Source organism: Paramisgurnus dabryanus, chromosome 1, assembly GCF_030506205.2.
Source record: "Paramisgurnus dabryanus chromosome 1, PD_genome_1.1, whole genome shotgun sequence".
In the NCBI taxonomy this organism is placed as follows: Eukaryota; Metazoa; Chordata; class Actinopteri; order Cypriniformes; family Cobitidae; genus Paramisgurnus; species Paramisgurnus dabryanus.
Window position 1 is genome coordinate 38103711 of NC_133337.1, and position 12003 is coordinate 38115713.

The 12003-nt window shown below is 37.5% G+C and overlaps 3 protein-coding genes across 5 annotated transcripts; all 3 read left to right on the top strand.

Annotated features, from left to right (window-relative positions):
- Positions 1-277: 277 nt before the first annotated feature.
- LOC135757642 (transmembrane protein 150A) lies at positions 278-3682 on the top strand. Its single transcript, XM_065272276.2, has 7 exons — positions 278-415; positions 796-843; positions 1165-1251; positions 1426-1493; positions 1613-1740; positions 2015-2192; positions 2414-3682. Exons 1-7 carry the CDS (start codon positions 291-293, stop codon positions 2620-2622), a joined length of 843 nt encoding a protein of 280 aa, XP_065128348.1. The 5' UTR covers positions 278-290; the 3' UTR covers positions 2623-3682.
- A 623-nt stretch (positions 3683-4305) lies between these two features.
- On the top strand, positions 4306-7640 carry dydc2 (DPY30 domain containing 2). Of its 2 annotated transcripts, none has more exons than XM_065272369.2 (8): positions 4306-4573; positions 4766-4885; positions 4971-5042; positions 5406-5534; positions 5621-5701; positions 6139-6243; positions 6350-6451; positions 7440-7640. In XM_065272369.2, the coding sequence occupies exons 1-8, from the start codon at positions 4406-4408 to the stop codon at positions 7458-7460; spliced, it is 798 nt and encodes a 265-aa protein (XP_065128441.1). In that variant the 5' UTR covers positions 4306-4405; the 3' UTR covers positions 7461-7640. The 2 variants fall into 2 exon arrangements, with proteins under 2 accessions (XP_065128441.1, XP_065128442.1); XM_065272370.2 differs by having other exon boundaries at positions 5409-5534.
- A 629-nt stretch (positions 7641-8269) lies between these two features.
- LOC135757999 (peroxiredoxin-like 2A) lies at positions 8270-11951 on the top strand. 2 transcript variants are annotated; one of them, XM_073814869.1, is made up of 6 exons: positions 8270-8435; positions 8931-8989; positions 10391-10444; positions 10609-10749; positions 11177-11341; positions 11416-11951. In XM_073814869.1, the coding sequence occupies exons 1-6, from the start codon at positions 8300-8302 to the stop codon at positions 11512-11514; spliced, it is 654 nt and encodes a 217-aa protein (XP_073670970.1). In that variant the 5' UTR covers positions 8270-8299; the 3' UTR covers positions 11515-11951. The 2 variants fall into 2 exon arrangements, with proteins under 2 accessions (XP_073670970.1, XP_073670969.1); XM_073814868.1 differs by lacking the exons at positions 8270-8435; positions 8931-8989 and adding exons at positions 9813-9942; positions 10046-10213 and having other exon boundaries at positions 10353-10444.
- The last annotated feature ends 52 nt before the right edge of the window (positions 11952-12003 follow it).

Genomic DNA, 12003 nt, shown 5'->3' on the forward strand with positions numbered 1-12003 from the left:
GGAAATTAAGAGAAAGTTTACCGTCGACATCTGCTGGACACTGACGGACCTACTATGAATCTGTGCGCGCTCACGAAGCAGCTGTTTTATCTTCCAGCAGGTGGCGCGCTCTGATAGACTTAAAGGTGTTTGTCTGACCTGAGATCAGTGAGATGTGTTGAGCTCCTGCTGAAGTCTTGAATTGAAGAGTAATGAAGAGGAGGAGCTTTAAAACTGCACTCAGATCAGATGAGCAGCACTTATATTGACTTATTGTGTGCGTGCGTGCGTGCGCGGGCGCGCGTGATGATATGTGTGTCTGGTCTGCATGTGTTTGTGTAGTTTCATTGAGATTCAGAGAAAGAAGGACAATGTCTCTTTGTTTCTTGATTCCCATCAGTCTGCCTGTATTTACACTCCCTGCAATCTGGATTATGTGAGTATTTGTGTTATTATTGTCTTCACATACCAGACACACACAAGAGATGTGTCAATAGTTTTGTATTGGTAAAAGTTTTGTTGTACTTAAAAAACGACAGAAATGTAGGGAGGGATTATTTTAGAGATGATCAGATATATTCTTTTGTTAATTCAGACTCATGAAGTGTAAAACTGAAGTTTTATTGTGTTTAATAAATGAGTTTTTAATGTTGTACAGTAAGGAAACGTGATGTCAACCTAAACTGACTCTTTAATTGAAGTTTCTAATAAGTTTGTGTACAAATGATTTTTATTTGACTAGTAAGATGGATTTATGATGGTTAACAGTGAAATGTGTGTTTTACTATAGTAACAGCTTTGCTTTCATATTTACAGATATGCCATAGCCCTGAACAATCAACACATCTGTCCTGTTAATAACTGGTGAATATTGAGTGTGTGTGTGTGTGTGTGTGTGTGTGTGTGTGTGTGTGTGTGTGTGTGTGTGTGTGTGTGTGTGTGTGTGTGTGTGTGTGTGTGTGTGTGTGTGTGTGTGTGTGTGTGTGTGTGTGTGTCATGATTGATCTCTTCAGATATCAATACAATATCAATAAAGAAGTGATTAAATCTTTCCTGTAACAGTTGATTAGATTATATTGATGAAGAGAATCAATGAATGAATCAATGAATCAATCAGCTGTTGTTCTGTTTTGATGTTGTGTAATCAGTTGTTGTTTAATGAAGTTTATTATTTGTGATTGACAGGCTTTATAACTCATCGTGTAAGACGCCTTTAGTCTTTCAGAGCACTTCTGACCTCTGCTGCACATTAGACAACATCCCACTTCTTAGGTACTGCAACACACAACAAACACACAAATACAAGACTCTTAATTCTGTTCAACTTTGCTGACCAACATGTGTGTGCGTGCATATCTCTGTGTGTGTGTGTGTGTGTGTGTTTGTGTGTGTGTGTGTGTGCGTGCGTGCGTGCGTGCGTGCGTGCGTGCGTGTGTGTGTGTGTAGTAAATGTGGTGGTGTTCCTCCAGAGAGCTGCTGGTTCAGTCTGCTGTGTACGGCTTCATCATTCATGGGTGAGTTGTGTGGATTTCATTCTGTCTCCTGTACTATGAAGCTGGTTTAGATGGCTAACCAGGTAAGTCTAGGATTAGTTTGTGCCCAGATTTAATCTTTTGATTGGTCTGTGTTTCAGTGATTGTGATTGGTCTGCTGCGGTATGCACAGGTGATTCATAAGCAGAACAACAGTGTGTTAAACGTTGAGGGACTTTGTGCTGGTTGGCTCTGTGCTGCTGGACTGCTGATCGTAGGAAACTTTCAAGTAAGAAAACTGAGACATAATGACTTTTTCAATAAAATAAGATCATGTTTAGAATTGAAAGTTTAAGCAAGGGTTAATCTATAAATCATCAGTGACAAAACAAAAACATACCCATCAGCTTGATGTGGGCACTTGACTGAAATAAACTTTCGTTCTTCATGCTGAAGACGTCAGAAGAGTCCATTATTCATTAAAGTTTTGAGTGTAGATGATCAGTTCTCAGTGTTTTCTCTGATGATCATTGTTTGTGTGTCATTGTGTTTGTTTTCTGCAGGTGGATCATGCTAAAGTGTTTCACTATGTTGGTGCGGGTCTGTCTTTTCCTGGCAGTCTGTTGTTTGTGTGCGTCCAGACGCTGTTGTCGTACCGTACAGCTGAAACACACAGAGATTTACATGTAGCTCATCTGAGACTGACGCTCACCACACTGGCATTGACCTCCATCGTGCTCAGTATCCTTCACTGCATCTGTCTGTCTGTTTAAACATCTGTCTGTCTGTCTGTCAGACTCAATATCAAAAACATTTTGACTCCTGTGTACCCCAATCATGAAAATCTACCATCTGTCTTTGTAAATAAAGAGATGAACGGAGTTATTTCTGTATGGTCAGGGTGGAGTGACATCATGTTATATTATTTTTTGAATCAATCTTCCTTAACTTTTGTCCTTTAGGTGGTGTATTTTTTGTTCAGGAAAGTTTTGTTCTCCAGCATGGATCTGCAGTATTGGAGTGGTTGTTTGCCCTCATCATTCTGCTGTTTTACGGCTCGTTCTCACACGAGTTCAGCTTCATATCTACAGAAACTCTCGTGAGTGTATTGAGAAGACAAACTTCTTCTGAAAAAGACCAAACACTGGAGAAATCACAGCCAAAGGTCTGATGTATTCATGACATATTATTGACCTGTGGTTTTATACTCGCTGACATTCTAGCAGCAACTTGAGCTGGATTCTGATTTATAAGACACAACGCTGGGAGAAATCTCTTCATGTATTCAAAGGTACCCCGACTATGAAGACTAGTATGCTTGAATACTTTAGATTTACTTTCAACTACTAAAAGTCATTGATAGAAACAAAATAAATATTTCATTAATTTAAAAAACCTTAACATGTAATTCTCATTTAAACCTTTGGAGGCCGCCATTATGTTTGTAATTGATGACGTGTAAGGGTTTTGGGGAAATATTACTACAGTTTACTATAGGTAATACTATGGTATCTTCTATAGTTTTATGTGAGAATTTTTTATTTCACACATTCTTATCTTTCAGATTGTCTTTATCTGAAACTTCTTTAGTTAGTGTGAAGTTAGTCTGAAAACTTGTTATTTACGTTAACCTCGCTGTAGCCTTCACATCATTTGATGTCATGTATAATGATGAAAAACAAAATGACAGCCTTTGATTAAAAAAGATTTTTCATGTTTATTAAAACTATGACATTTACTGTTTTCATTTACACATTTATATTGCCAATCTCATTGTTAATGTAACTAAACCATACATGTGTTATAACCACTAGATCAGTGGTTATAACCAGGGTACCTTTTAAGAGATTAACTTTGAATAATAAATACCTTTTTAGGAGCAAAACACAAAACATTATGGCATGTTTACAAACAGAAACAGATTCATATTTGGGTATGAATTAAAAAATAAATGCATTTCAGTGTGGTCATATTTTGTAACCTGTAGCACTATGAAAAAAATCAGTTTCGATCTTTCATTTTCATTAAGTATCTGATGAATCTGTTATTCAGGATTATTCTGGTCTGGTCTCAGGTCTGTCCTTTAATGTGATGATTGTCCCGGTGTATGTTGAATTTACAATTGGTTTATTTCACTAAAAAAAGTTTGTTAAAACTTTGAGAAGTTTGTCTGGATTGTGTGGTATTTATGTAACATTTCTGCAATGTTTTTCTGATGTTTCACATCATTATGTGGCAGTTTAATGGTTAAACTGGTTTTATAAATACAGCAGGTTTATTTCTGAACACTCTCACTCGTGTTAAAAATATTTGGTTTAATTTTAAGACCAAAGTTAATCTGTTTTCTGATGTTTGCAAAGTAAAATCGTTTTCTAATTGTGTTGTTGGTAAAATATTTTTTTATTAAAACTGGTAAATCAAAAAAGATGATGATCCCGGTGATGGGATTTATCTTTAGCCAGACAGGGATTTGGTGGGGAAACTTCATCTGCAACATTCAGCAGCACATCACTCTAATAATGTTTTAAACACGTACTCATGTTAAAAAGATTAATGTTGTAAAATCATTATAGGTTTTAAATCTGCTGATGTCTACGGGATTATATTGAGATGTCATCACTGGAAAACCCCAACCCACTGAAACACAAACAAACAGGTCTTTAATCTACACTAAACAGGGCTGATGTACATTAAACACAATAGTTGTACTGTACATGGACAATAAACTAATAAACACACTACAGTTTAATAACAAACAAACACACGAACCAACTTCTTGAAAGATCACTGAAGAAAGCGCAACTAATCGTTAATCTCGAGTCGCCGGAAGCGCGTCACTGGTGCGCCGTTACCATGGAGACTGAATCAACCTCACGTTAACAAAGGAGCGTGGCCGCGGTTTATTAGCGTCATTAAATCAGTAGATCTGAAATAGTGTTGTATTGAGTTTTAAAATGGATGAGGATGTGAGACAGGTGGATGCGGAGTATTTGAGGAGGAATTTGGGTCGCTGTCTTGCTGAGGGTTTGACTGAGATCGTAGAACGGAGACCACTCGACCCCATTGAGTTCCTGGTGCACTGGATCCACAAATACAAACTCAACAGTGAACTCATGCAAGAGGTACCACAACTAATACACCCACACACACAGTGACACATGAAGCTCTGGCTGCAATAAGATCTAAAGTAACGTTAACTTAGTTAAAGGTCACTAAGCTGTTTCTGATTTTGCTTCAGTACTGATTCTGGTTCAATTAAAGGTTAAATATCACAAACAGAATCAAAAGCATATTTCCATCACAAAATGTTTCAGAGATCCGTCTATCAGAGAGAGTTAGAGGAGCAGCAGCGCCGAGTCCGAGAGGAATCAATCCATCAGAAACTACTGGAGGATGAGCAGAAACAGATCAATGATGCACACCATCAACTCAAGGTGAGATCAGACCGTCTGATTACCTTTGAAGAAAAGAATTGTTTTGACATTAACAACATTTATTTATGTTATTTTGACTTAAAAGCTTACAGAAGAGTCTGGGCCAGAACCAGCACGTGAAAAAGACAACAGAGATCCACCTGAGCAAGACAATCAGGTTTATGTCACTTCTCATAACATCTGGTTATTTTGTGGGGACATTCCATAGACATAATGGTTTTTATACCGTACAAACTGTATATTCTATTCCCTAACCCAAACCCCAACCATCACAGAACATTTTCTGCTACTTCACATTTTCAATAAACATCATTCTGGTTTATTTATAAGCTTGTTTCCTCATGGGGATCTCATATGGTCCCAAAAATACTGGTATTCCTAACAAGGTGATACCACATAAACACACTTACAAACAAACTCACTCACTCACACACACACACACACACACACACACACACACACACACACACACACACACACACACACACACACAGTGAGATTGTCTGTTCACATTTCTTAGCAGATCATTACAGAAATTGCACCTGAAGATCTGCAGTCCACAAATCCCCCAGAATCAGATCCAGTAATGAAGGAAGTCACACAACAATCAGATCCATCTCAGCTGATTGACAGCACTGCAGAAGATCAGGTGATCAGTCATTATCAGATGAGGAAGATGATAACAGCTGATGGTTGTCATGGATACATCTCTGAATGTTTATAATCTGTAAGCAGGTAAATAAAGATGAATCAGATGAAGTAGCAGATCAGGGCACAGATGTAGATCAAATCCATGAGATCCCCAACAACCCACAGGTAAATGTCCTCACCTGATTCACAACACCCAGAATTTACAATTCAACTCAAATTTATTTATTTGTTAATATGTCAGCAATGACACTGGACAACAATAGTCTCTAATAAACTCTAATATGATCTTCAATAATGGTCTTGAATATTTTGAATTTAGATACCAAGTTACATACAGCTTCTTTAAATTAATCACAACAAAACATGATGATAAACGATATACTTTTCCATGAATCCGCTCTGTTAGTGATTATAACGTTAGCTAGCTAACAGTCGTTACACTTAAAATGAAGTTCAAATGTCATTGGTGGCCTGATTATAAACAACTTAAAAAACAACGCAATAAATACATATGTATTGAAGAAGAAAATGAGGCTTTTCTCTGTGCTCTGGAGAAATCTATGTTTATATATTTATAAAATTTACTGTATCCTTATCTAAAGGGCCAAAGTGAAGCAGATTCACTGAATCCAGTTCAAGATGATGAAGCTCAGGCAGAGAAAACAGATGAAGTGGATTCAGAAGAGAGACAGACAGAGATGCAGATTGTGAGTACCAGGCTTCAGTCAGTGAATACGGAGACAATAATGATATTTGAGTTCTGAAGAGAAAGAGTAATGATTGATCTGATATCACTTCTGTCTCTCCTAACAGGAATCAGAACATGAAAATCATTCAGATACAGTGGAGGACAACGACAACACCGTGAGACCTGAGGATTCAGCTCCGCCTGACGTACTGCCGTCTGATCAACAGGTGAAGGGTTAACAGCTGTTTCTCTAGTATGATAGATGAATATATCAGCCAGGACAGCAGCACATTACATCATCAGTGTTGTCTAGTAACTGTGCATGATTGGCTGATTGACAGAAGTGAAATCAATTGATGCACAAGCCAGAAGATCAGTTTATATTTTAAATCAGTGGTTCTTAACGTTATTCCTGGAGGCCCACTGCCCTGCACATTTTGTATGTCTCCCTTATTTAACACACCTGAATCAAATCATCAGCTCATTAGAAGAGATCTCAATGAACTGAACTGAGTCTGTCAGACAAAAGAGACATACAAAATGTGCAGGGCAGTGGGCCTCCAGGAATAACGTTAAGAACCACTGTTTTAAATGATGTTTTATTAACAAAGTTCGAGAGGAGCACGTTTAAATAATCTGCCAAACTATCACGTAATTACGACCAGCTGTCAACAATCAGCAATAAGGTGTCCACCTGATCAGCATGAGTGGAAGCCTATATAAACATGCAACTAACTCTCCCACATCCTTCGACAGTTCTTAGCATCCCTCCACCACCCCGTCTCCTCACACTTACTTGGTTACTTCCTAACCTGAATATGGGGGGGCGGGTGTTCTGGGTTTGGGCCTAATACAGACCCCGGAGCCCTCTCTTTGTTGAGGGGTGCTCCGGGCTCGGGCCAAATGCCGAGCTCAGAGCCCTCTCCTCGGACAGCACGCCAAATACGCATATCATTAATTCTATCTGACTTATTTGTAAGTGTGAACTCTTGAAAATAAGTATAATGTTTATGTACCTATTATGTGCTATTAAAATAGTTTTATATGATTAAATATAAGCATTATTTTAACATCAGACATCCGTTTTTATGAATTCTTATTGCACTAAACTGGTTAGAAGTACTGGAAGACAGCGGAAAATACAGAATAGTTGATGGTGAACCTGTCAGTCATGATGAGAGTGATCTCATATGTGCTGTTTGTTTTTGTGTACAGGAGGAAGAGGAGAGAGTCTGAAGATCACATCAAACACACATCTACATCTCTTCTGTGTGTTTCTGTTGCTGAATATTGTCCAGAAACTCAAGTGTTTGTTCATTTAATGTTCATTTAAAGTAACTTCACTTTCTTTACTTCACTATATGTTGTTTAACAGGATAAAATAAAGACAGGTGCTCATATCTTACTGATTTAATAAAGAAACAAACTTTCAAGTCAATGCTTCAGACTGTTGTGTGATTCACATTAACACTGTAACTGTTAAATGAATAGTTCACTTTAAAATGAAAATTCTGTCATCATTTTCTCATCCTCGTGTTGTTTTACACCTGTATGAATTTCTTTTTTCTGATGAACACAAAAGAAGATATTTTGAGTAATGATGGTAAACACACAACAGTAAGTGACCAAAGACTTTCATAGTAGGAAAACAAAAATTTGGAAGGATTGCGATAAATGACTATAAGAAAATATTTTGATATGATGGTAAGCTCACAGTTGACGGTACCCATTAAATTCCATCATTTTTTTTATTCCTACTATGGAAGTCAATGGTCACTTACTGCTGTGTGTTTACCATCATTTCTCAAAATATCTTCTTTTGTGTTCATCAGAAAAAAGAAATTCCTACAGGTTTAGAACAACATGAGGATGAGTAAATGATGACTATCCCTTTAAGCTTCATATAAACCTTGTGAGCAGCCAAAAAAACAGACACACACACACACACACACACAGTATACACGGTTGTGTAAGACTGTTGTATTTAAGATCAGGAGTGTCTAGAGTCAGTGAGCAGTTCATTGCTTTGTGTTTTGGAGATCTGTTTCTCTGTAGTGTTGGGTTTGGAGTGAGTTATGAAGCCGTTGACCCGAGCCGTGAGCTCTCTGGGTTTGGTGTTCATCGAGGCGTTGAGATCTTTCACTGAGATGTTTCTCACACAACCTTTGTGTGCAACGCTGAGTGAAACTGACCTCAAAACCCTGGACGGAGGTGAGGAGTTTACTGTGACCCCTAATAATTATCAAAACTTAAAATATTTGAATTGAACTGCATTTGATTATACAGTATATTGGGTTTATAGTATCTGATGAGTTCTGCTGAAGTTCTCACATGTGTCCTGCAGAAGTGTCCTGCACAGGTGTACATCACTACATTCATTACAGATAGATGATCCACTAAAGATCACAAAAATGTTGGAGGCCACTTGTCATCTGCTCTTTCTCAAGTAGGTTCTTTAAAAACATGCCATATTATCTTGCAGTTGGTCAATGTATCTTTTCTAAAGTTGAGAGAAGGATGGTGAATAAAAAAAGGATTTGTTTGCAATATGTAAGCAGTTTTACACAATCTTACAGATTTCACTCTTCACTGGTGCTGTTACAAAACCATTACAGAGACGTTTCTATGCTGAAACACATTCCTGAGAAATGACTTGGTGTTCTTTGGCATCTATGTGAGAGTTTAATTTTATGCCCTGCTCTGCAGATGGCCGTGTGTTTAAAGCAAGAGAACTGTGGGAAAGTTCAGGAGGAGCTATCATGGCTGTCAGGAGACATAACACACTTAAACATTAAAGTTTTCTTCTATGATAAACAAAAGACCATTGTTGTTCCACCACACTACTGGAATATGTTTTGTCAAAGGTCTTATGTTTGTGTGTTGTGTTGTGTTGTATTGTGTGTGTGTCAGGAGGCATCTGTGTTCTCTTCTCTGAAGCCTCAGTTAGATGACAGTGATGATGACAAACAGGGTTCCTCTTGGATATGTCATTGGGCCGCGTCATCACGTATGTCAACACACATCTGTACACCTGTGCTGATAAAATAACTTGAGCGCACTGAAAGTTACTTTGGTTTATCTGCATTTGACAATCTTATAAATATATTTACCTGTTTGATTGCCACATGGAATCTTGCTGGAGCACAGAGAAATGTAGTTTGGACATAAAAGAAACAAATCTGATGTTATGGAAGCTGTGTTTGTAAATGACAGATTGACTTTAAACTCAAATGAAGGAGCAGTCTTGATGTTTTATAGACCTTCAACAATACAAAACTTGTGTGTCATTAATTATTACTGTTATCAGATGTATTACTCTAAATATTTTATATATATATTCTCAGACTTTATATATTTTTAACACACACTCATGTTGTGCAGTAGTATGTTGTGTGCTTTTTATCTGCATTATATCTCGCTACACTTCAACATTAAATCTTATCTACAGGTTTTATATTGGCAACTGTAAATGTGTGTAAACGTAAACCTCTGTTTAATGGAGAGATCATTTGTGTTAGTGACAGTGTCAGTACAGTGGTTTCATATGAATCACAGCTGATCAGAGGTCAGGTGTCTGAGTTTCTTACGGTTCTCTTTCCTGATTGGTTTATGCTTTGTTTATGCAAATGATTCTCTTTAAAAGTGTTTGCGAGTGTAGTGTGAATGTTCAGTACGAGATGAAGAAACACAAACCACACTGAATCATCGACAGTAGACAGTAAGTGAATATGCATTGATATAAACAGATTTATTATAAGTCAGTTTGTGTAAATGTTGCAGTCTATATATATATATAAAGGTTGGATCTCTGTCTGTGCCAGTGTTTCTTCAGGATATGGAGAGTTTCTGTGGGTTGGGTTTGTGGTCTCTGGGTTTGTGTGTTGTGGTTGGTTGTGTCCTGTTGGTCAACACAAATCTCTTTCTCACCAAACCTGCTCAGACATCTTTAGATACACTGGCCGGAGCCGATCTCAAATCCACCACTGGAGGTAAAAACTTTATAATTATATTAATGTGTCATTTATGTTTGTTTAACTTTTAAACATAACAAGTAAACTAAAATCTACATGAGTTTAATTTGAACTCTACAGTACATGAATCACAAACCCTTTATGTTTCTCGGAGCAGATGAGGTGAATTATAAAGCTGGGAGTTTGTGGGAGAAGACTGGAGCTGTCATTATGGCCGTTCGACGACCAGGATGATCTTTGTGCAGAGAGGTGTGCGTCTGTGTGTGTCTATGTGTGTGTTTGTGTGTGTTCTGTTTTTGTTATTCACAGTTGCTTTTAAGTACCAATACACAAATCCCAGAGCACTTACAGTGTTTTTTTTTTGTGTGTGTTGTGTTGTATTGTGTGTGTGTGTGTGTGTGTGTGTGTGTCAGGAGGCGTCTGTGCTCTCCTCTCTGAAGCCTCAGTTAGATAACAGTGGTGTTCCTCTGTATGCTGTTGTGAAGGAGAACATTGGTACAGAGATTGAGGACTTCAGACCGTACTTTAATGGAGAGATCTTCCTGGATGAGAAGGTGATTATGGGTAGAATTTACTTGCAGTATATTTTATATTTTGCTATTTCAAGGCTTTACATAACTCACCTGAGCTTTTACTGTTTTATGCAGACGATAGAAAGTTGTATAGTTTACCAAGTGTGGTAATAAAGGACTGTAATGATCGTACGTTTAGTTATTTCCAGTCATTATAATCCCAGGCCTGATGGTGTAACAGTGATCAAGATTTGAGTGTTATGAACAAAATTCTCTCATCTTAAAAAGATTATATCTATTTAAAGTGCAGAAAAGTTAGAAACTGCAGTCATAGCTTCAAATATTTAATATTGTAGAGAGTTTTTACCATAGGGCCAGAAAAAATGATTATCAGTCAGTAAAGATCATCTGTCCCATATCAATCTGCTTGATTAAAAAGCATACATCATAGATTGCTGTACTGTTTTAGAAATGTTTCTATGGACCTAAGCAGAGGAGGATGAGGGGATTGGGAATCGCTCGACTTGGAGTGTGGAGGAACCTTCTACAGGCGTGGAGGAAAGGTTACCATGGCAACAGGAAGGGGGAGGGTTTCATTTTAGGAGGCTTGTATGTGATTGGACCAGAAAATCAGGTAATGTTCCCCTGACATCTTTATGACACATGATTACTATTCCACATACAAATGACGTCACTGCCGTGTTGTAGGGAATTCTGCTGGAGCACCAGGAGAAAGAGTTTGGAGATAAAGCCGATCCCTCAGATGTTCTGAAGGCTGTCAACAGAATACAACCAAAACAGAATTAGATCAAAACATCTACACAGTTGTGTGTGTGTGTGCGTGTGTGTGTGTTTGTGGTCTGAGAGTGTTTATATGACAGATTGACCCAAAACTCTTATAATGGGACAGTCCTGATGATTTACACTTCAGACTCCTGACACACATCGACACAAAACAGCTTTACAACTCAGCATCAGACACACAACTGATCATCTACCAGGTGTTTTTTGATACACAAAATGTCGTCTTGTGTTTAATTTAGGGTGAAAGTGTCTTAAGTTGGTGATTCTTAAAGACCAAATTATCTTTTTATATTAGAAATAATCTAAATGTGAGGGTTTAATAAACATAAATATATCATTGTAATGTAGGCTATATTTCATTCATTTTACTTCTCTTTACACATCAATCATTTGTAATGTGGATATTATGTATGTTTATGAAATAAATGATATAGAACACATTTGTTTCGTTTTGATTGTTATTAAATGTTATAAAATAAAAATGCAGTTTAA